Source organism: Myxine glutinosa, chromosome 4, assembly GCF_964187855.1.
Source record: "Myxine glutinosa chromosome 4, kmMyxGlut1.1, whole genome shotgun sequence".
Classification (NCBI taxonomy): Eukaryota; Metazoa; Chordata; class Myxini; order Myxiniformes; family Myxinidae; genus Myxine; species Myxine glutinosa.
This window is the reverse complement of record NC_136264.1, coordinates 92,919,279-92,940,994: the sequence shown is the minus strand read 5'-3', so window position 1 is coordinate 92,940,994 and position 21,716 is coordinate 92,919,279. Positions and strand designations below refer to the sequence as shown.

General features: G+C 42.9%; 1 protein-coding gene across 3 annotated transcripts in view; it reads left to right on the top strand.

The window, feature by feature from the left end:
• The window catches only part of FANCD2 (FA complementation group D2), a 340,198-nt gene that overhangs the window by 113,131 nt on the left and 205,351 nt on the right, over positions 1 to 21,716 (top strand). For all 3 annotated transcript variants that reach the window (XM_078776144.1, XM_068112928.2, XM_078776145.1), the window contains 5 exons: positions 579 to 677; positions 7,040 to 7,152; positions 8,354 to 8,408; positions 15,611 to 15,730; positions 17,252 to 17,331. In XM_078776144.1, the coding sequence (XP_078632270.1) occupies positions 579 to 677; positions 7,040 to 7,152; positions 8,354 to 8,408; positions 15,611 to 15,730; positions 17,252 to 17,331 (467 nt within the window). The remainder of the gene's footprint in view (positions 1 to 578; positions 678 to 7,039; positions 7,153 to 8,353; positions 8,409 to 15,610; positions 15,731 to 17,251; positions 17,332 to 21,716) is intronic.

Sequence of the window (21,716 nt, the reverse complement as noted above, 5' to 3'; positions counted from 1 at the left end):
TATTGTTGAAATGAAGATCAAATAGCTGTATGTTGAAATATGTTGAAAAAGTCAAAACTTTACATGGGATGTATTTACTTTTTCACGTGACTGTATAAATAAATAGTATTTATAAATAATAAATAATAATAAATAAATAATAAATAAATTTCACGTGACTGTATATATAGATAAAATCGTACACCACCTTTAATGATAACAAATAGCTTTTCTTTTTGTGCTGTTTTGTTGTACAGCAGTTGTGTTATTGAAGGCCTCCATCCATTGGTGGGAGAGGTATATCACCTGTTTTACATGAAAAATGTGGTCACACCATATGATATTAACAGCAGTTGTGTTATGAACGGTATTCTACAGCAGTTGTTATTGAAAGATGTGCTCTTACGAGTCTGCCGCACAATCTCCAGACACCACCGCAACACAATAAATTCCCTGCCAAGTCTGTACTTTAATGTTTTGTTAACACGTAACATGGTGATTAATGTTTAAACCGCTGTGCTGTCCTAAATCGGCAATGACCACTTCAGATTCTGAACCAACTGGCTTGATTTGTCTCGACTGGTGTGTATTACCTACAGGGAATCCTGGACTATCTTGACAGCCTTGATTTAGGCCAGATCCGAAGAGTATTTACAGTTCTTGCTTCGTTGACCTCTGACCCCCATTCACATATCCAGGTGGCAGTATGTCCAGCAGTTCAGTCTGGAGCTGATCAATGTTAAACGTTTTCTTTAGATGTAATATTCTGCTCTCTTTGATTAGGCATTATACTGTTATAACAATTAAGTCTTCCACAACACAGGTTGTCATTCTCTATTTCTTTTGTTACAATCACCTTTGAAAAAATCTGTACATGTTTTGCCAGTTAGATCAAATGATTCCTTTGTGGTGTTGGATCAATTCTGATTAAAATTTCCCCCTTATATTATGTTTTTTCTTTGTTTAAATTAAAAATTGATGAGAATTTTTGTACAGTTTAAGGGATTTGATGGAAAAGTAACTTGTATTAGTACATTGAGGACTCTTTAATGATACGATTATTGTGCTGAATGGAGGGATTGCTGTACAAAAGGGTGTATCAAACGGCCCGTTTTTGAAAAATATTGTCATATTGATCGTCATACTTTTTTTTTTTCACACTAGCCCCATATAGCTTTTCTGTTAAATATTTCGGATTTTCGATTTTGTTTAGACGCTCTCACTATGATCGGGTAAAAATTGGGTACCCCCGCTAATGGGCATCATTTGCCATACACCATCTGCTACACCTCAGCTGACACCTGCTCGTATGCTGGACAGTTCGGACTCTCTCAAGGCCAGAATACCGATGGCAACATGACAAGCCAGTGCTGTGTTTGGTTTGGGCTCATCAATAAGGAGGATACACAGATAACGGGAATAAGTCTCCTCACCTGCCGTCAAGTCCTGCACTGTATCATGCATTTCATCGAGAAGGGTTTGGTGGCAAAGTACACCAGCTCTCCTGGTGTTACCCCCAAATAGGCATCTGCACAACCCGTCTTGGGCCCAGGTCGCCGACGACAAGAAGGCCAACATACCCACTGTCTCTGACCACCAGGTGTGCATCTTGCTCATTCAGCTTCTGGACACCAACTGCAAAATGAGGGAGATCCTGACTGCACGTATATCAACCCCGGCTCTGCTCGCTAAAGGTGCAGTCACACTATGACGTTTTAGAGAAACTTATATCTAGCGTATGAAAAATCATAAAATAATGTCAACACGTCGGCATACGCCCAAAAAAGCATCGAAAATTCTACAGCATGAATAAATTGGGCGTATGCACAACATATTGAACGTATACATAGCGTATGTCTAACCTATTAGTAACCTATCACTAACTTATATATAACTTATGACAGCGTATCACAGCATATGTCCAGCGTTCTCGACTTATGCCCAACGTATGAGTAACTTATGAGAAACCTATGCGCAGCGCGCTCGGCGTGTTGCCGACAATCACGTGACGTTCTGCATAAATACGGCGCCGATCTCTACGTACCGCGAGCTATCAACATCAACATGGCACCCAAGAAAACGAACCCTGTACCAGGTTTGTTGCTTGGTGATCCTGGGACCCACTCTGGCTAGCAGCTCGTCGAACATCTCGGGGGACATCCGCATGAAGTTCTTGAAAGATGCTTGGTCCTCGTTTCGGAGTTCCACCAGAAGCTGGTCGTATAGCCCAAACTGCCGTCGCCTCCCGATCCATGGTCTGACCCAGACCTTCCCCCGTCGTTGACCTCTTCTCCTCCTCATCCTATTGGCACGGATCTGGTGAAGTGCCAATTCGATGATGTCATACTGATGTTGGAGAACGACTTGTTGGTATTCTTGTCGAAGCCTCTCAGGATCCTCCATCTTCTCTGATGACGGGTGGAGAAGTGATGGTGAGCTACTCACAGGCCCCCATATATACAGTGACCGCAAAACGCTGGCAAAACGCCAATAATACGCTAGTTGTACGGTAGAAACACGTTCAATAAGTTACTCCATCGTCAGACATACGTCGAATACGTCAATATGCGTTGCAGATACGTCAGATATAGGTTAGATTTCGGTTAGAAGTAAGTTACTCATAGGTTATCAATAAGTTAGCTGTACGGTACACCTTCATGCCAACGTATCTCGACGTATGAGTAACCTACCTCTAACGTATTTAACGTATGTCTAACCTATGAAGAGGACGTCGGCATATGTCCAAAATTTTTGTGCATGCACAAAAATTTATTTCGGCCTCTGCGTACAACAACGTATGCCAGCTTATACCAGCGTGCTTTTAACGTATACAACTTATACCAAACCTACTCCTAACTTGTCAACGTACACCAGCGTGTTGGTGAAAATTCACATACGTCGGCATAAGTTACTGCTATACGTTATAGTGTGACTGCACATTAAGCTACAGGCCATGGAACAACGACTGGATGCGAACTTCCGGTTGTGGCCGGTCAACATTGAGCAGCTGGTCACGAACCCAGAGGATTGCCTGTTCCTGCAGTCAATGAAAAGTGATCGCTTATAATCTTTTGGCACCTACAACAAGTTCCTGTCACAGAAGGTGCACTGTAGTCAGGTTCATGCGCAGGTAGAAGAAGAACAGCACAAGCTGAAGGTGCAGAAAATTGATGCTGCTAGTTCCATCATTTCGTTGGCAGACAACAGTGAGGTGGCAGCCAGCAGCATCGATGGAAGTGATGCGACTGCCACTCAGACGACCACTGTGACTTCCATTCGGAGCCATCATCACAGCGAGCACACTGGCACTCCGGTGTTCATCCCCCACGGTATTCTACACAGTCCGAAGTTGGTTTCCCTGGAACTCGACTCAAGCTGACACCGACACAACAGGCCAGCTTCACATAGGCCATAATTTATGAAGCCAGGGGGAAATCCCACTAATGTATCAACTTGTCATCTTCAAAGAGAGAATAATAAAAAAAATTGAAAAATTATTTTTTTTTTGGTTCGTCAGTTACCCGATTAGAAGCCTGGTGGTTAGTGGTTAGGGTGCTGGCCTGGGATCCTAGGACCCTGGGTTCGAATCTTGGTTGATCACTGAATTAACGCCAGGGTGGCTGACAGCTTGTCATCCTTCCGAGGTCGGCAAATTGAGGACCAGTACACTGGTAATTCCTTGTCTGTCGCAAGAGGCAGCTAACAGGGTTGGCCGCAGGAAGGGCATCCGGCCATAAAACATTGCTTCAAAAAGGGGACCACGGTGGCCAAAAAAGGCCTACCCCCGCCTCGCAGGGAAAAATGGCCTCCAAAGGCGGTTCTTGTTGGTTACCTGATTACCCAATTTTCAAAAAGATTGAGCTAAAAGAATTTCCAACATTGATACCGCCACCTCTTAGAGGCCATTTTTGGAGTCAGTGACCCTGAATTGCTCCAAGAAAGTGTTCTTACTTTTATAAAATTAGAAAAATCTCACATTTGGCCAAAGCAGGGGTACCCCATTAGCGGGAGTTTTACCCAATCATATTGGGGAGTCCAATATACGAAATATTTTACAGAAATGCTATATAGGGCAAGTGTAAAAATAAAATAAACAAGCACAGATACATTCAAAGTACACCGCCCCCATGCCAAATAATTAAATATCCTACAGCGCGGCATTGCCGGGGTGCCTCTGGCGCCCGGCAATACCGCAGTGCAGCTCATAGAGGCTGCATTGGGAGGGAGAGGTGTACACTAATTGATTGATTAATTGTATAATTAAAATCAATAAAAGATTATCACAAAATATTTTCTTAATCAATTGGCTAATAGCATAACTAAACCACTAGTGCTTCATCCGAAGATGTATCTTTTAGAAATTTAATTAAATAACTCATCAATAAAAAATAAAAAAATTAATTGATTAATCAATAAATAATTAATCGATTAAGTGATTAACCAATAAATCAAAAATATCCTTGATAGCCACATCACTTGGTCACTCATGTCTAAATATTAGCTTCCGAGCTCAAAAGGTGCCTGAGATATTGGCCAAATGAGAAAGAAAATAAATAAATGATTAATAATGAAAATAAATAAATAATAATCATTAAAAAAATTAAATTATTAATCAATTCGGTCAGAGAACACATAAACCACCACCATTTCATCAGAATCTGTAACTTAAAAAAAAAAAAGTTTTAGTCATTAATCGAATAATTAAATAATTAATCGATTAATTGATTAATTGATTAATTAATAAATCAAAAATAGCCTTTGCAGCCAAATCACCTGGTCATTGGCATGTCCAAATATCAGCTTCTTCCTAACTCAAAAGGTGTCTGAGTTAATGGTCAGAAGAGAAAGGAAATTTGATTAATTGAATAAGTACTTAATTAATCGCTAATAATTAAATAACTCCTCAATTAATTGATTAATCAAAAAACGAAAAATATCGTTTTTGACAAATGACTTACTCACTATTGTGCCGAAATTTCAGCTTCCTAGCTCAAAGGATGGCTGAGATATCGTCCGGACAAACAAACAAACAAACAAGAAAGCAAGAAAACAAACAACCAGAGTGAAAACTGAGTACTCTCTTTCAGCGTGCGTCACTGCCGAGCCCCCTTCGGTGCCCAGCAATGACGATTTGCAATGCCTGGAGCTGACATAGGAAAGGTGCGGTGTACAAAAATATATAATAAAAAGTATGACTCGATCAATATGAGAATATGTTTCAAAAACTGGTCGTTTCATACACTCTACTGTACAAACTGGTATTCACAACAGTAGCTGAGTTATTTGCAGACAGCTCTACTAAAGAAGCAGGTCATGTCATCTCATCTCCCCACTTCTCATTGTGTAGGTCAGGAATACCATTTTTGGACCTTTTTCTCTCTACATTGAACATTGAGTGGGTGCATCTTTGTATGGAATTGTGTGTTATTGTACAAGTGTTAGACTCCATTTTCAGAAGGTCAAATGTTGTATCCCTCCACAATCTTTCTTTTCTTTTTCCATGCACTATCTTATTTTACCTGTTTTATTTTTAGCCTCCCTATATTGTACACCGCTCCTTTCCTATGCCATCTCCAGGCACTGCAAAACGTCATTGCCGGGCACAAAAGGCAGTGACGCACGCTGAAAGGGAGTACTCAGTTTTCACTCTGGTTGTTTTCTTGCTTTCTTTCTTTCTTTCTTTCTTTCTTTCTTTCTTTCTTGTTTGTCCGGGCGATATCTCAGCCATCCTTTGAGCGAGGAAGCGGAAATTCGGCACAATAGTGAGCAAGTACTTTGTCAAAAACGGTATTTTTTGTTTTTTGATTTATCAATTAATTGATGAGTTATTTAATTATTAGCGATTAATTAAGTACTTATATATTTCCTTTCTCTTCTGGGCATTATCTCTGGCACCTTTTGAGATAGGAAGCTGATATTTGGACATGCCAATGACCAAGTGATTTGGCTGCAAAGGCTATTTTTGATTTATTGATTCATCAATTAATTAATTAATCGATTAATTATTTAATTATTCGATTAATGACTAATTTTTTATTTTTTTAAAGTTACAGATTCTGATGAAATGGTGGTGGTTTATGTATTCTATTAGCCAATTGATTAACTATTTAATTTTGTTATGATTATTTTTATTTTTTTTTCATTATTAATCATTTATTTATTTTCTTTCTCATCTGGGCAATATCTCAGGCACCTTTTGAGCTAGGAAGCTAATATTTGGACATGACAGTGACCAGGTGATGTGGCCATAAAGGATATTTTTGATTTATTGATTAATCATTTCATTGATTGATTATTTATTGATAAATCAATTAATTATTTAATTTTTTATTAATGACTTATTTAATTACATTTTTAAAAGATGCATCTTCGGATGAAGCAGTAGTGGTTTCGTTATGCTATTAGCCAATTGATTAAGAAAATATTTTATGATAATCTTTTATTGATTTTAATTATGCAATTAATCAATCAAGTATTGTACACCTCTCCCTCCCAATGCACTCTCTATGAGCTGCACTGCGCTATTGCCGGGCGCCCGAGGCGCCCTGGCAATGCCATGCTGTGGGATATTTAATTATTTGGCATGGGGGCGGTGTACTTTGAATATCTTTACTTGTTTACCTTCTTCTTCTTGATCTCTTCTGATAAAGGGGACACCTTCTTCTACTTTTATTCGTCTTCTTCTTCTTCTTCAAAAATAAAACAAAATGCAAAAAGTCCAACAATGACTGAAACGATTCTTCTTTAATATTCCGATTTGTTCCATAAACATGGCCTGTAGTCTTGTAAACAGATCTTCAATTTTGGCCTTCATCTGTTTTCCTTTCTCCTGCCTTCATTTTGTCCACAGTAGTTTGTGAGTAATAGCTTTAAAGTAAAACTTTTCCAAGCCTCATCTCGCGTGAAAGGAAAGTGCTGCAAGCGGGGCCTTTTGATGCCAAATTGGATTTCACTAAAGTTCCATATGAAGCAGGTTCTGTTCATGCCACTAGGTCTAACCCAGAGCCATGGCCCATGTGACTTAGTGTGTGCCCCAAACGCCACTCCCCCAACCTACCAGGACGAGCTGCACATTGTTGTTAGGAAACAGCTGTCGAGTGCCACAACCAAGTACAAACGCATTGGCATTATCGCTGCGCTTGTACTCGTCGGGGCGTCTTCCTCATGCCGGGGGTATGTATAATGATATACCACATCAGATCCTTCCTTTAAAATAATGTGTATGTTGTGGAGAGATTGTTTGCTAATTTATTTTGATCCTTTTTTTTTAAAACATTATCGAAGGCTCGTAGTCGAGCTGCCATGCTCATGGCCATACAGACGAACATAAACTATACAATACAAGACTATTAAACCAGACAAGCACAGTCACAGTTTGGAGGAAGTGCTGTCACTTCCTGGGATACTCTGGGTACCAGCGACATCACACCAATTTCTCACCGCACTCAGCCGGGCATTTCCTAAGGAGAAATTTCCTCCTCCCGGTGCATACCAACCTATGGGAATTGTCTGTGCTCTTATCCTTTTAAATGCTGAACATCAAGCAAGGAAGCAGCACGTTCCATTTTATAGTCTTTGCTACGACACGGCTGGGGTTTAAACTGCCGACCTCCCATACTTAGAGCGAACCCTCTAACCATTGCACCAGCTATTTTCATTCATCTGGCTTGCTGGTGCATATAGTTTGACTTTTACTTTAATTACTTTTTTGCTGGAGTCAAAAAAAGAAATAGTGCACACAATGGTGGAAATAAAATCCACATTTACATTTGTTATAAACAAAACACCTTACACTGACAACTTGTCAGCACAATCGGTAAGCCTCCACAGGAGGCCTCACTGGTATATGTGAGAAATACTCTTGAAACACTTGTCATTGGCTTTGCATTTTCTTCATGAAGCTCAAACCTCTTTTTCTAACCATTACGACCGTTTTTTCAAATCGTGGTGGTGTGCCCTTGTTTAAATTTCCAACACAAAGGAACCCTGGAGAACCCAACACAAAGGAACCAAATAATAATTTCCCTGAATATGGGACAATAAAGATTTATTATTATTATTATTATTATTATTATTATTATAATAATAATAATAATATCATTTCAGTGCTTTCACTCAACATTGGATAAGGTAACTTTCCTTCTTCCTCCACCGTTGTTCCAGATTTTCTGACACAACTCAGCTGCACCTAATTTTTCTGTACTATTTTCAAATCTATTTTGACGTTACTTTTGTTGGTGATTGTCCACAATTCCTGACATCAGACGAGGGCTCTCATCAGCTCGGTTTACTCGAGTGTGAGTATGGTACATTTTCTCTGCGGATGCACTCACATTTTCATTCTCAGGATCACATAGCGTTTTTCTCCCTCCAGCACACAAGAAAAATTGTTTGAAGCATCAGAGCTTGGTGATGAAGTCTTCAAGCAGGTGATTTTTACAGTTAACTTTTTATGACCCATTTCATTCACTTCTCCATAAATATCTTCTTTACAAGGCATATGAGCTGCAACAGTAACAGCTCTCGAGTTCAAGTTGCACCTTGACCCATCTGGATTATGCAAAAACGCTTTGCTCATTTACTTCAGCGACTGAGAATCCTTTGGATTATATAATAAATGCACAAAACTTCTTTGCATACTTCCTGCTGCTTCAGTTGCTCATTTGTGCTCGCAAATTTGTCAGTATCTTGTTGGAACTGTCGCACTTCTGTTGTGTTCTCTGCTTTTTGCACTTGTTAACTGCATGCCCCCTGCTGTGCCTTGTTAGTGCCGACTTTCTTTGTACATTTTCCTCTCTCTGTTTCTGCTGAAGTTGTGTTTTTTTATAGATTGCACAGGGAAGTGCTGATGATGATTGTTTTCAAAAATATGGCTGGGACTTGAAAGCAAACCATGGAGAGACATTCGTGGGAGATTGGATTGAGAATTAATGTCACGGGGAGAGCGAGGAAATGCTATCTGATTACAGCCGAGTCAAAGAAACCAGGAAATTCTACTTATTTGGGGAAAACATTTTCTTACTTATTACATCTGCCACTGAAGGTGGATGGAGGTTATGTTTCACCCTTGTCTGTGTGTCTGTGAGCAGGACATCTCAAACAGTTATGGATGGATTCTGACAAACATTGGTGGACAGGATGTGTGTGACAAGGACGAATAGATTAGGTTTTGGTGAATATCTGGTTGCGGATTCAGAAACGATGTATTTTTAAGTGATTCTTCACCATTGAGAGATAGAGCCAAAAACGATATAGAGCACGGTGTTTCAAAAAGTTGTGGACGGATTATGACAACTTGGTGGATGAGTTGCGTAAGTGACAAGACCACGCGGATTAGATTTTAGATTCAGGTCCAGATTCAGATCTGGCCTATCAGTGAGATACACAACACACACACACACACACAACATGCATTTTAAGGTCATTTTCCCTGCTAGAGCAGCGGTTAGCCTTGCGGTCCCCATGACAATCTTCTCAATCTTGCCCTATTTTCTGCATCTCTCCTTGTTAACCCCCTTGCCCGCATTTCTTCTTCCACCATCTTTAGCCAAGTCTTTCTCGGTCTTCCCCGTCCTCTACTTCCTTCTACATTCATTTCCATCACTCTTCTCATCCAGTCACTTTCATCCTTCCTCAACACATGACCAAACCATCTCAACCTGTTCCTCTTCACAGTATCAATCACAGGCTCTATTCCCATCATTTTTCGCAATTCATCATTTGTCTTCCTCTCTCTCAACGATACTCCGCACATCCATCGAACCATTTGCATTTCCACCCTTTCCAACCTTCGTTGCTGCTCTACGTTCCTTACCCATGTCTCGCTCCCATAAATCATAACACTTCTCACACATGCAGCATACACCTTTCCCTTCAGCTTCAACGACACTCCCCTCCTCGTCAGCACGCCACTCAGTTCCCGAAACTTCTTCCATGCACATCTCACTCTAGTAACCGTTGCCGAGTCTGATCCACCTTCTCCATTCAGCATGTCTCCGAGGTAGCAAAATGTTTTCACACCTTCCAGCTTCACGCCGTCTCCAAGATCCAACTCAACATTTCCTCCATGTGCAGCTCCCTCTGTGCACATCAAACATTTGAATGTAGCTGCCACAGTGGTTAATGACCCTCTCAGACCACTACATTTTTGATGAACCCACTCAGCGCACATTGTACATTGAATGGAGTTCACTCCGACACCCTTCCTGCACACAGCGCAGGGCCACTTCCCAGTTCTTTCCACCTCACCACATGCTTTACCACTTGCCATCACCTTCGGCTTTCCGATATTCACCTTCAGACCTTTTGTCTCCATACATTCCTTCCACTTGTTCATCTTTTCCTTCAGTCCATCCATACTTTCCGCAATCAACACCAGATCATCTGCATACAACAACTCCCACGGTAAACCCTCCTTTACGTTCTGAGCCAGCACCTCCATCACAGCTACAAATAGTAGTGGACTTAGTACTGACCCCTGATGCACTCCCACCTTCACTTCAAACTCACCACTGTTCCCGTCCTTCGTCCTTACAGCTGTGCGCTCTCTTTTGTACATTGCCATCACTACTCTGATCAACCATTCCTCCACTCCTAACTTTCTCATTGCCCATGTCAATACTTTGCGTGGAACCCTATCGAATGCTTTCTCCAGATCAACAAACCCAAGAAACAACTTCTTCCTCTTCTCCATGTATTTCTCCTGCAACTGCTTCACAATAAAAAGCGCATCTGTCATTCCTCTTCCTGGCATAAATCCAAACTGCATTTCGTCGATCTTCACTTTCTTCCTCATCCTCTCCAACACCCTTTCCAATACCTTCATTCCATGCTCCAATAACTTTATCGCTCGGTATGAGCCACACTCTCGAGGGTCACCTTTCCCCTTGTATAGAGGGACAAGGGTACTCAGTTCCCAATCCACTGGAATGCGGCCTTCTTTCACCGCCAGATTACAGATCTCTGTCATTCTCTTCACACCCCAACTTCCTGCTGCCTTCAACATATCTCCCACAACTCCCGTCGGCCCTCCCGCTTTTCTACTCTTCATTGCTTTTATCGCTTCCTCAACTTCCTTCTCAGTTATCTTCTCTGCCGGTCCGAAAACTGGGTTACTCTCTATGTTGCCATCCCATTCATTCTCTGTATTCAACAGCATTTCCATATATCTTTTCCATCTTCCTTTAATTCCATCTGGGTCCACAACGATTTGTCCCACTTCATCCTTCAAGCAACTCACCCCCATCACATCACACCTCTCTTTCGCTATCTGCTTTGCAATCCTGAATACTGCTCTCTGACCCTCTTCCGAATCCAAGCGTTCTCCGAACATTTTCCTACATGCCTCCTGCGCCTTTGCTATTTCCTACATCTTTCTTTGCAGCCTTCTTGGCTGCCTTATAACTTTCATGCTCTGCTGTTTCTGCTCCCCTACCCTTCGCCTTCTGCCACGCCTTGAACTTCTTCCTCTTCTCGTCAATCCTCTTTCCAACTTCATCATCCCACCACCATGTTTCCGAGTGCCTCGGTGGTCCTTTTGTCCATCCACATACCTCGCCAATGGCTCCCAACAGACTATCTTTCATTGACATCCAACCACGTTCAAGCTCAACCACATAATCCTCTACCCTACTCAGTCTCTCTTTTAATGCCTCCCTTACTGTCACCTCTTTCAACCTCCACACCTTCATTCTCGGTTGGTACTTCACCCGCCGAGCTCTCCTCGCACCTTTCACCCTTATGTCGCAGACAACCAAGTTGTGCTGTGAAACAGCCTCCTCCCCCGGGATCACCTTTTTGTCCCGGAGGTGCCCCCTATCTCGCCTACGCACCATCAGGTAGTCGACGGTTGTCGTCGACCCACCTGACGTGTATGTAACAAGCTTATTATCCTCTTTCTGGAACTGAGTATAACAAATCAACAAATCAGCTCCATCAGCAAAGTCCAAAATCCTTTCACCTTCTCCATTTCTCACTCCATATCCGTAACCCCCATGAACTCCCCTCAAAACCATCCATACTCCTTCCCACATGTCCATTTAGGTCTCCTCCTACCACAACAACTTCCTCATCTTTCACATTTTCCATCAGCTTCTCTATCGCACACCAGAACTTGTCCTTCTCTTCATCGCTCCGACCAACCTGCGGAGCATATCCCGAGATGACGTTCACCAAGAGCTTTCCAATCATAATTTTCACCATCATCAACCTATCACTCACTCTAGTCACACTCACCACACTGTCTACAAACTCCTCAGAAAACAGGACACCAACACCATTCACACCCTCCAGGCACCCTTGCCACACAAACTTGTATTTCTGTCCCTGCCTACCCTTCACCATTCTCACACCACTTCCCTCCCATCTCGTCTCTTGCACACAACATATGTCCACTCTTCTTCTGACCAATACTTCCACCACTTCTCCTGATCCCCCTGTCATTGTCCCTACATTCCATGTCCTAAACCTCAGAAACCGATCTCCACTTCGGGCTGTACCCTGCCCATATGTCGTTGTAATTGTCATGGTTCTCTTTTTGAGGCAATGTTTTTTTTTATGGCCGGACGCCCTTCCTGACACCAACCCTCTTAGTCATCTCTTACGACACGCAGGGATACGGTGTACCTATTCTAAATCCAGGGTACACACTGGGAAACGTTTAAAACATGGAAATTCTGCGGGGGGTGGGGGGAGGGCATCACGGCTGCGGGGGCCCCGTCAGCACCACGCCGCGTTTGCCCAGTCAGCACCATGGCGGCCCGGTCAGCACCACACCACGTTTGCCCGGTCAGTACCATGGCGGCCCGGTCAGCACCACGGCGGCCCGGTCAGCACCACGGCGGCCCGGTCAGCACCACGTCAGCCCGGTCAGCACCACACCACGTTTGCCCGGTCAGCACCACGGCGGCCCGGTCAGCACCACACCACGTTTGCCCGGTCAGCACCACGGCGGTCCGGTCAGCACCACGCCACGTTTGCCCGGTCAGCACCACGTCAGCCCGGTCAGCACCACACCATGTTTGCCCGGTCAGCACCACGTCAGCCCGGTCAGCACCACACCACGTTTGCCCGTTCAGCACCACGTCAGCCTGGTCAGCACCACACCACGTTTTCCCGGTCAGCACCACGGCGGCCCGGTCAGCACCACACCCTTGGAAAGGACTTCGATGCACGTCGGCCCAATCGGCCCAGAGCCTGGCGCGAAGTCCAAGGACATCAGCAGGTCATCCGAAAACAGCACCGGTTGGTGCGAACCACTCGGTCAATGGCGCGAACCAGGTCCCGACACGCCCTTGCTCGCTTGGCCCCGATGAAGGCCTCGCTGGGTGTTCTCCAAACAGTGGCAAAATCGCCCAAGCCGCGCTGGATTTCGGCAGTGGAAGCCTTGCTCGCTCGGCCCCGATGAAGGCCTCGCTGGGTGTTCTCCAAACAGGGGCAGAATCTCCCAAGCCGCGCTGGATTTCGGCGGCGGAAAGTAGCCACGAAGCGACGATATTCGGTTGGGCTGTAATGCGAACACCACGGTGGCCCGGTCAGCACCACACCCTTGGAAACATAAAAGTAAAAGGGATACAAAACGTAAAAGCCTGGCGGAGGTTTGTGGTCTCCCAAGTGCCATTCTGGTTTGTGGAGGAGTTTGTACAAATCATTGGAATTGATAAAAGACCAAATTAAGCTTGAAAGATGACCTCAACAAGTCTCATTCACAATTTTGTTTTTTTTAAGTTAAAGAAGCAAAAAAGCAAATTGTTTCCAAGAAAAGCAAACCTGCAGGGCAATCAAAGCCACATTTGTAATATTAGTAAAGTGTATTTTGGAATCCTGGCACAACCTTGAAAGTATTTATTGATGGTAAAACATTGAGTAAGTGCCAAAAGCAATAACAACATGATCAGTTACAGAGCAATGGTACACATGTATTTATGTACTTCTAAGTGAAATCTGTGTCAATGAAGCAAACAATCCACATTTAAGCTTTGCATTCAAAACTGCCTCACATAATCGGAAATAATTGTGTTTATTTTGATTCATAATTATGTTCATAGAGTATAAATGAGTCTATTCTTCTTTGCTGCTATTGCACGTGCACCGAGTTTGCAAACATGCGAAATTATTCACATTTGGAAGAACTTGTAGAGAAGCTTGAAGAATAAGGAAAATTATTTGTGTCTGTTCACTTCCTTGTAGGACACTGCCATAGATATCAACATAAATAATTAAATCAAGAGAATGCCATCAAGAGCAACCCTTGATGTTTCTGCATTCAGAAAGAAAAAAAATCTGATAGCCATTCAAGGAGAAACCCCTGAATACCTTGAGCAGACAGCTTGATAGTAATGTTTGTTGCCAAAGATGATTGAAAACTTGGAATATGCCTGTGATCTTATACTTGGGATTTCGTGCATCCTTCCATTGTTGAGTTAAAAGAAGCAATGTATCCGCGATAGAATAGCGGTGGTGGAAGCCGAACTGATGATAAAAGAGAGTATAAGGTGAAGATGCAATAATGCCTGAGGTGTGCAGCAATGATGGATTCCATCACTTTGCTTTTGATGGGGGAGATGACTGACCTTTCTGTCGTCGAGTGGATCAGAGTTGGAACCCTTTTTGTAATTAGGGGTGACTTTTGCAACTTTCTGAAAGAAAGGCAGGAGACCACTTGAGAAATATTTCGAGAAGGGTGAGGAAATAGGAGAGGATATGGGCTGAAGCGTGGGTCTTGAGGATTATAGTGCTGAAGCCGTTGAATTGAGTTGCTGAGGTGTCAAGGTCATAGGTGTCAGCATAAGTGGGAGAGAAATCCACATGCTACAGAAGGAGAGCAATCTGCTATGGAGGAAATTGTGGATGGGGGAAGAAAGGCATTGGGGACCATGACCTTTTCAGTAAAGGCTTTTTTAATATACATGGGCTAAGGCTCGTAATAGAGCTGACGTGCACACACATACGCACACACCCACACGGACATACTGACGAGATAAATACTTTACACAGCCACTGAGCTTGGGAGAAGTGCCGTCACTACCATCACTTCCCGGGATACTTCGGGTACCAGCGACGTCATAACAATGGCGCCGCTTTTCTCTCACCGTACTCAGCGGGACATTTCCTCAAGAGGAATTTCGTCCTCACCATGGATGCCAACTGAAGGGGATTGTCCGTGCTCTTTTTTCAAGCAAGGAAGCAGCATTTACCATTTTTTAAGTCTTTGGTATGACTTATCCACCGGCACCATATCATGCTATTATTTATCTCACTGTTTTGAGGTAATGCTTACTAGGTCATTGGCAATATTTGTATTCAACCATCTCCTATCATGTATAAGAACGTACCCTGTGAGACACTTCACATTACTTTTAGAAAGTTTCAGCTTTTCACGTCACCACTTCCATTATAAACATTGCCATTTTTATTGCCTCGCTTCCTTCTAAAACAGTCATGCTGTAACTTTCTGTGCATGCATACTTCTGTCTGCATGCATGTCAAGACCTCCTGTTCTGTTTTGTTTTCTTTATGTGTTTTTTTTTTTTTTTTTTAAAGAGAATGGCTCATTAACTGGTTTGCTTGTAGAGGCTCACAATCGGACTGTATGCTGTGCACTTTTGCCATAATCTGTCTGCGCTACCACCAGGTAACCAGTCTGTTGGATTTGGTGCGGAGCTGCATTGAGCGCACCCCAGATGCTGCTGCACTTTATTATGACGAACTAGCAAATCTGATACAGTCCGGCAATCTACACACCAGAGTGCAAGTGAGCAAACGGGTGTGATAAAATATACACAAAATACATTGAGAATCCAGACATAGCTTTTGAACTTAAAAAAAAATAAAAAATGTTTCTCCGTTAATCTGACCTACGTGGTGAGTTGGGGGGTTTTCCTCTTGATATGTTAGCGAGAGTAACAGGGTAATTTGTGGTAAAAGTGGTCCAATTCGTTTTCTAATTTGAGGAGAGGCAGTCCACTTCATGTTACAGAAGTGATTATTCATCTCCATCATTTCAGCAGAGGAACATGTTCATTTGAATACACGTTCAAAGCTTCCCTAACTCAAAGTTCATGACGAGAGAAAATGTTAATATTCTTCATTAATATTGTCCTGTTCAGGGTGATTCACACCACCTCTGAACAGATGGACCAAACAGAATTTTACTCCCACAGACTGTGTCAATTATGGTGGACTTTGCGCTCCTATGCGGGACTGAGGAGAATCACGAGGCTCCTTATTCCTTTTAAAACTAAACGGGTTTATTCCTGAAGCAAATGACAACCAGGGAAGATTGACCTGATTGGGAAATTCAACGTCGGGATTGAAGTGAAAAATGAGGAATTCAAGGAACAACAAATAACTATGTATAATGAGGTAAAATATATCTAAAGGAATTGAAGACCCCCTCACTCCAGACCCGTCCACAGATGGCGAAAGGGACAAAACTGGGTGACTTATCTCTGGTGGTAACGGTGGGGCAGGGGGACGGGGGAGCAAGGGGGTGGGGCAGAGGGGGATGAGCAAGGAGCAGGCGATGAGGTGATGGGCAGGATGATAAGATGGGCAGGATGTTGGACAGGCTGATGAGAACAGCAGGCACAGAGCAAAGGCAAGTAGGCAGGACGACCTCCTTGAAGCTCTCCTCTCCTCATAGAACTCTGTGAGATCTCTTCAGACTCAGCGTAATCCTCTTGCGTTCTCCTCAGATTCTCCAGAATCTCCTCAGAACTGTTCCCGCTCCTTTGAGCACATGAGAGCTACAGACTCCTCTCTCTTCTCCCTGGGAAATGCTCTGCCCCTTTCTCCTCAGAACTCCATGATCCCTCGCATCTCTCAGGTCCTCCCCTTGCTCTTTTGACAACCCTCTGCCCCTCGAGGCATTGGGCTCCACCCCTTCCATGACACGATTATAGCTCCCCTTCTCTCCCTTGCGTGGCAGTGCCCCATGCTATCTGCGTTGCTCTCCTCTGCTCTTCACTTGCCACCGGTGGATGTTTACAGGGAAGTTTGTACACACATTTAATTAACTCAATCCCTAGCTATTTTAATAGTACACATTCAAACATGCAGTCCTTAAGCTGACGTGTCCCTACTTGTTACATCAAGATTGGCTGCCACTCGCACACGGACCATGCTATTCTACACAGTTCTATCTGTTCTAAGGTAATCCCTAACCCTCCATAAACCTCCCCCCATCTCCCTACAAATGTAACAATATGTTGCATAAATGCCTATTTACAAGTATCCTTTTCCTTTTTGTGTGTGTGCATAACTGTGACCATAGAGATGGATTGGTGAAAACGCCTTAACTGATTTTCAAGACAATTATGTTGTGGATGTTGGAGTTGGTGGGCAATTGCCAAGGTATTTCCAAGTTTTAAGATCTATTTTCACATCATCAGTTTTGGTACTTTGTCGTTTTGCTTGTTGTGGTTCATTTTGAATTGCGGATGTCATATCAGCGATGTACCAAATGTTAAATAGGCGGCATGTGAGTTTCAGTGTTGGCCCTCCCATCTGCCACCCTCCCCCTACCCACCCTTCCCCTCGAAGCGGTGTGATATGTGCTTCTTGAATATCTGCTGCTTTCAGAAATTACTGTAATGAAGATAACTCAAGGTGTTTATCTAATAAAACCAAATTTTGAGCATCTTAACAGAAATGATGAATTTAAAGAGATTGGAATATTGAACATGAATGTGATAGAGGAATAAGTGATTGTTTTGAATGATTGAGTGGAGTTTTTAGGTCTTTAATTGAAAATGATTAAGATTCTTGCTGGCAGGGAGTGAGAGAGGGAACTTATGATTGGTTAAATTGCAAGAGGGCATGGCAAAACAAATTGGAACTTCCGAGTGGAGTTTACCTAATTGTGCCAAACAGCTGTGATGTCAAAAAACCCCAACCAAGTCGTTTGCATTAAAGGGGAAATTGTTCTGCCTTCTGAAGATACGACATCTAAAAAGGGCCAAGTTAGATTTATCATTTAGTGTTGCATGTTTAACATTTTCATGTCAATGCTTTGTCTTGATTTTAAAAGTTTAATCAACTTGCGCCTTTCCAAAGATGCCTTCTGAAGGCTGGACTATATATTTTTTCCTTAAATGCAATGAATTTAGCAGTTTATTTTCATGTCCAAGTTTTGTACTCCCATCTCTTCTTTCGTAATCTTCATAGAGACGAGACAAGACCTCTTACTGATGGGTTAAGTTAATGAGGCATAGGTAAGGCACAGGCATGATGGGCTACATAACCAAAAACCCTACTGGCAGAAAATATGGTATAATTACCTTCAAGTGAACTTAAATATATCCCTGGTGTTGGGCTAGCGGCTAGGGTGCCGGCTTAGGATCCTAGGATCCTGGGTTCGAATCCCGGTCGATTGCTGAATTAACGCCAGGGGGGTTGACTCAGCCTGTCATCCTTCCGAGGTCGGCTAATTGAGTACCAGTTCACTGGTAATCCCTGTTTGTCGTTAAAGGCGGCAAAAAGGGTTGGCGTCAGGAAGGGCATCCGGCCGTAAAACATTGCTTCAAAAAGGGGACCGACAAACAACAACACCCACGGTTCCCGAAAAAGGCCAACCCCCGCTTTGCGGGGAAAAATGGCCTCTAGAGGTGGTTATTTATTTATATATAATTACCTGTTTGAGGGGAATGTTGATTACAGGTTTGCACATGTTTTAAACAGTTAATTGGGGGCAACAAGATAATATTATATGATTAAAATACATTTGATAACCTCCCAATTATTGAAGTCGACATGCAATTGTAGTAAACCGAAATAATAGAATGAGGAATTGTGGAAAAATACTACAAATAAAATGTTATGATACAATGGAATGCAAAAGTATGAGTGCACTTAAATATTTTTTTTAAGTGTTGGAGGTTCCAGGCATGGCTCTTATATGGCCATCAGAGGCCAGGCCTTAAATAAAAGTGAAGAAAAGTGTATGATGAAAAGTGTATGGTGTTGGAGCGTATGTCACTATATTGGGGCCCGTGGGCATTTTGTGAACATTTTGTTTTCTTTGTTGGGATTTGTTATTTAGACCTAGCTGAATAATTTAAAATAGGGTGCCAATTTTTTAATGCATATTTTCGACCATTTTTATGCAAATTAAAGATTACGTCATAATACGTATTGTATAGGACCATATGCTCCTGTTATTGTTCTTGAACACTTCATAGTTTTAAACATTTTAATGTTTCCTTTTGGTAGTTGTTATTTAGAATACGTTTAGCCACTAAAAAATAGTAATTGAAAGCAAATTGCCTAATTTTAACCCTTTGTATGCAAATTGCATTTGATGTAATAAAACCCATTGGACAAGTTCATACATTCACGTCAATTGTTCTTTGAGTATTTAAACGTTTCAATAATTTTTTGGGTTTAAAGAGTACATCTTGCTTCTATCGAAGATAGAACAAATACTTTGATTATGCAAATTACGTTTGGGATAGGAATGTACATTTGAACAATCTACTAGTTTGTACCCATACCTGCGTTTATAAGTTAAATGTGGAGATCTCCATCGTTGCTCTCGTCTTCATCGCCAGCATTCCTCAATAGTTCGTTTCTGTTCTCACAGTTTTTTTCACAAGCGATGCAGGTATCTGTACATTTCAGATTGTTTCTTGCAAGAACAACTCAAGGTGACGCAGTTTCCTTTGCATCCGCATCTCACAAGCTCCAACACTGCCTTAGGCGCTGGCAAAAGTTTAGTTGGAACTGGGAGAAGTCTATCACCATCTAGGCACCATCCATGAGAGGTTGGGTCAGGAAGACTTGGACGTGGGTTACGACATTGTTTCCACACCAATGCAACATAGTTAGCTCTGTTAATCGTTTCTATTAGAGCAGCCTTTGTTGGGGGTAGTTTTTCATCAGTATACTGTCTCTTGCTGAAGAGATACCAGCGCCTTTTCCCTCTGGGGTATCTTCTGAAAAGTCTGAATTGTCAGCAGCAAAGAAGATGAATTCATTTCTAACAAGACTTGGTGGCACATATACATCATATTCAGCAGAACGGATCAGAACAGCCTGTGCTAGTTGCGTTTCAATGCGCAATATACGGTCATAGTCTACAGACAAGCCGAGATGGTGAAGATAGTCTATTAATGTTTTGCTTCTAGTTCTTTGGTGAACAAAGATGCCAGTTCCAACTTGGACAGGGTACTCCCGCCGATGGCGAAATGAAGCTTCTTCTGTTGATTATGGCCGGTAGCGCACCTGTCTGTCAGATTTTGCTTCATACATAATATGTTGTGCTATCGTTGATGCTTTCTGATTTGCATAATTTCTGCGCTTTTCAGTTGGGAGCTCAGTTGCCATGCCTCTCATAATCCATTGGAGAAATGTAAGAAGCCTTGTAGGAATGTTTGCACTTAAATCTGACCCTAGTGTGCCATCAAAAGACCAACGTGGGGCGTCAAGAATGTCCTTTCGCAGAACTTTGGCACAGTTGAAGATCATTTTCATGTCATCGTTGATATTGGATTCACAGAGAGCTGCTTCAATTGCGGCTATCTTAGCTGCACTGAAACAGAACCGATCTGACTCATTTCGACGTGTGGCAGGGATAAAGTCAATGCCCTCTGTTGTGGAAATCAACCAGATTCACAACGTGTTCCATATGTATGGTTTAATCTCAATCAGATCTGTACATAATCCTGTAAAGTACATCAAGCAACATACATGTCAGGATCTAGGCATCATATGAGAAGATTGAATATATCAGTCAATGCAAGCAAACCTAGAATATAGGCGGGTACGTACCATTCAATTCTACATGGCATTGTATAATGATGTCGCAGGAGTGGCCTCGAGTCGCGGACGTCCGAGGTCTTATAGACACCGCCCAGCGGTTTAAGGGAGCACCAAACCTGGGTTCAACTTTGGTACAATTTCACCACATTCTCCCCACCGTTAGAACTATACTGCCGCTCGGCAGGAAGCGAGTGCGCGTCAGCATTAATGGATTGAGGAAGTCATCATTTTATTCTTGGGGTGTTAAAGACATATTTCCCTATAAAGTCAGTCGGTCCTTCCATAGCGGTCAGGGTGGCGAAATTACCCTGCCAACACAGGGTCGGAAACTACTGGGTACGACATCCCCAAGCCCGGAGTCCCCCTGCTTCGGAGTAGCCGCTGGAGGCAGGTGTCGGAGGGGCACCTCAGTGCCTTCACTGCTTCAGGCAGGGGTGTATCAGGTGAAGGGAGGGACGGTCACGTGGGTCACAATAGTCTAGTCTTACAGCGGGGTCGTCGGCACAGTAGCTAGATAGGATACGTTGTACCTTGGCGAAGAGCGAATGTCCATTCGTCGCAATGCAACACATGTGTAAATCAGTAAGCCTCTTTACAGTAAGCTGTAACCGTAAGTAAGGTTACATGACAGGAGGCCATTACAGTGAGTCCATTGCAGTCTGTACCTGCCTAGGCTCCCAAGGGTACATGATCGATCCATGTTAGGTCCATGTCATGGAATTACAGTAAGCAAGTACAGTAAAGAATGACAGTAAGCTGTAACAGTAAGTAAGATGACATGACAGGAGGCCATTACAGGAAGTCAATTGCAGTCTGTACCTGCCTAGGCTCCCAAGGGTACATGATCGATCCATGTTAGGTCCATGTCATGGAATTGCCGAGGGAGAGAATCGATGAGGGCCATAACGAGAGTTACTCGACACCGGCAGCGGCCCTGTTGAATCACGAGACTCGAGCGTCCTCTGACGGCAGCTCATACG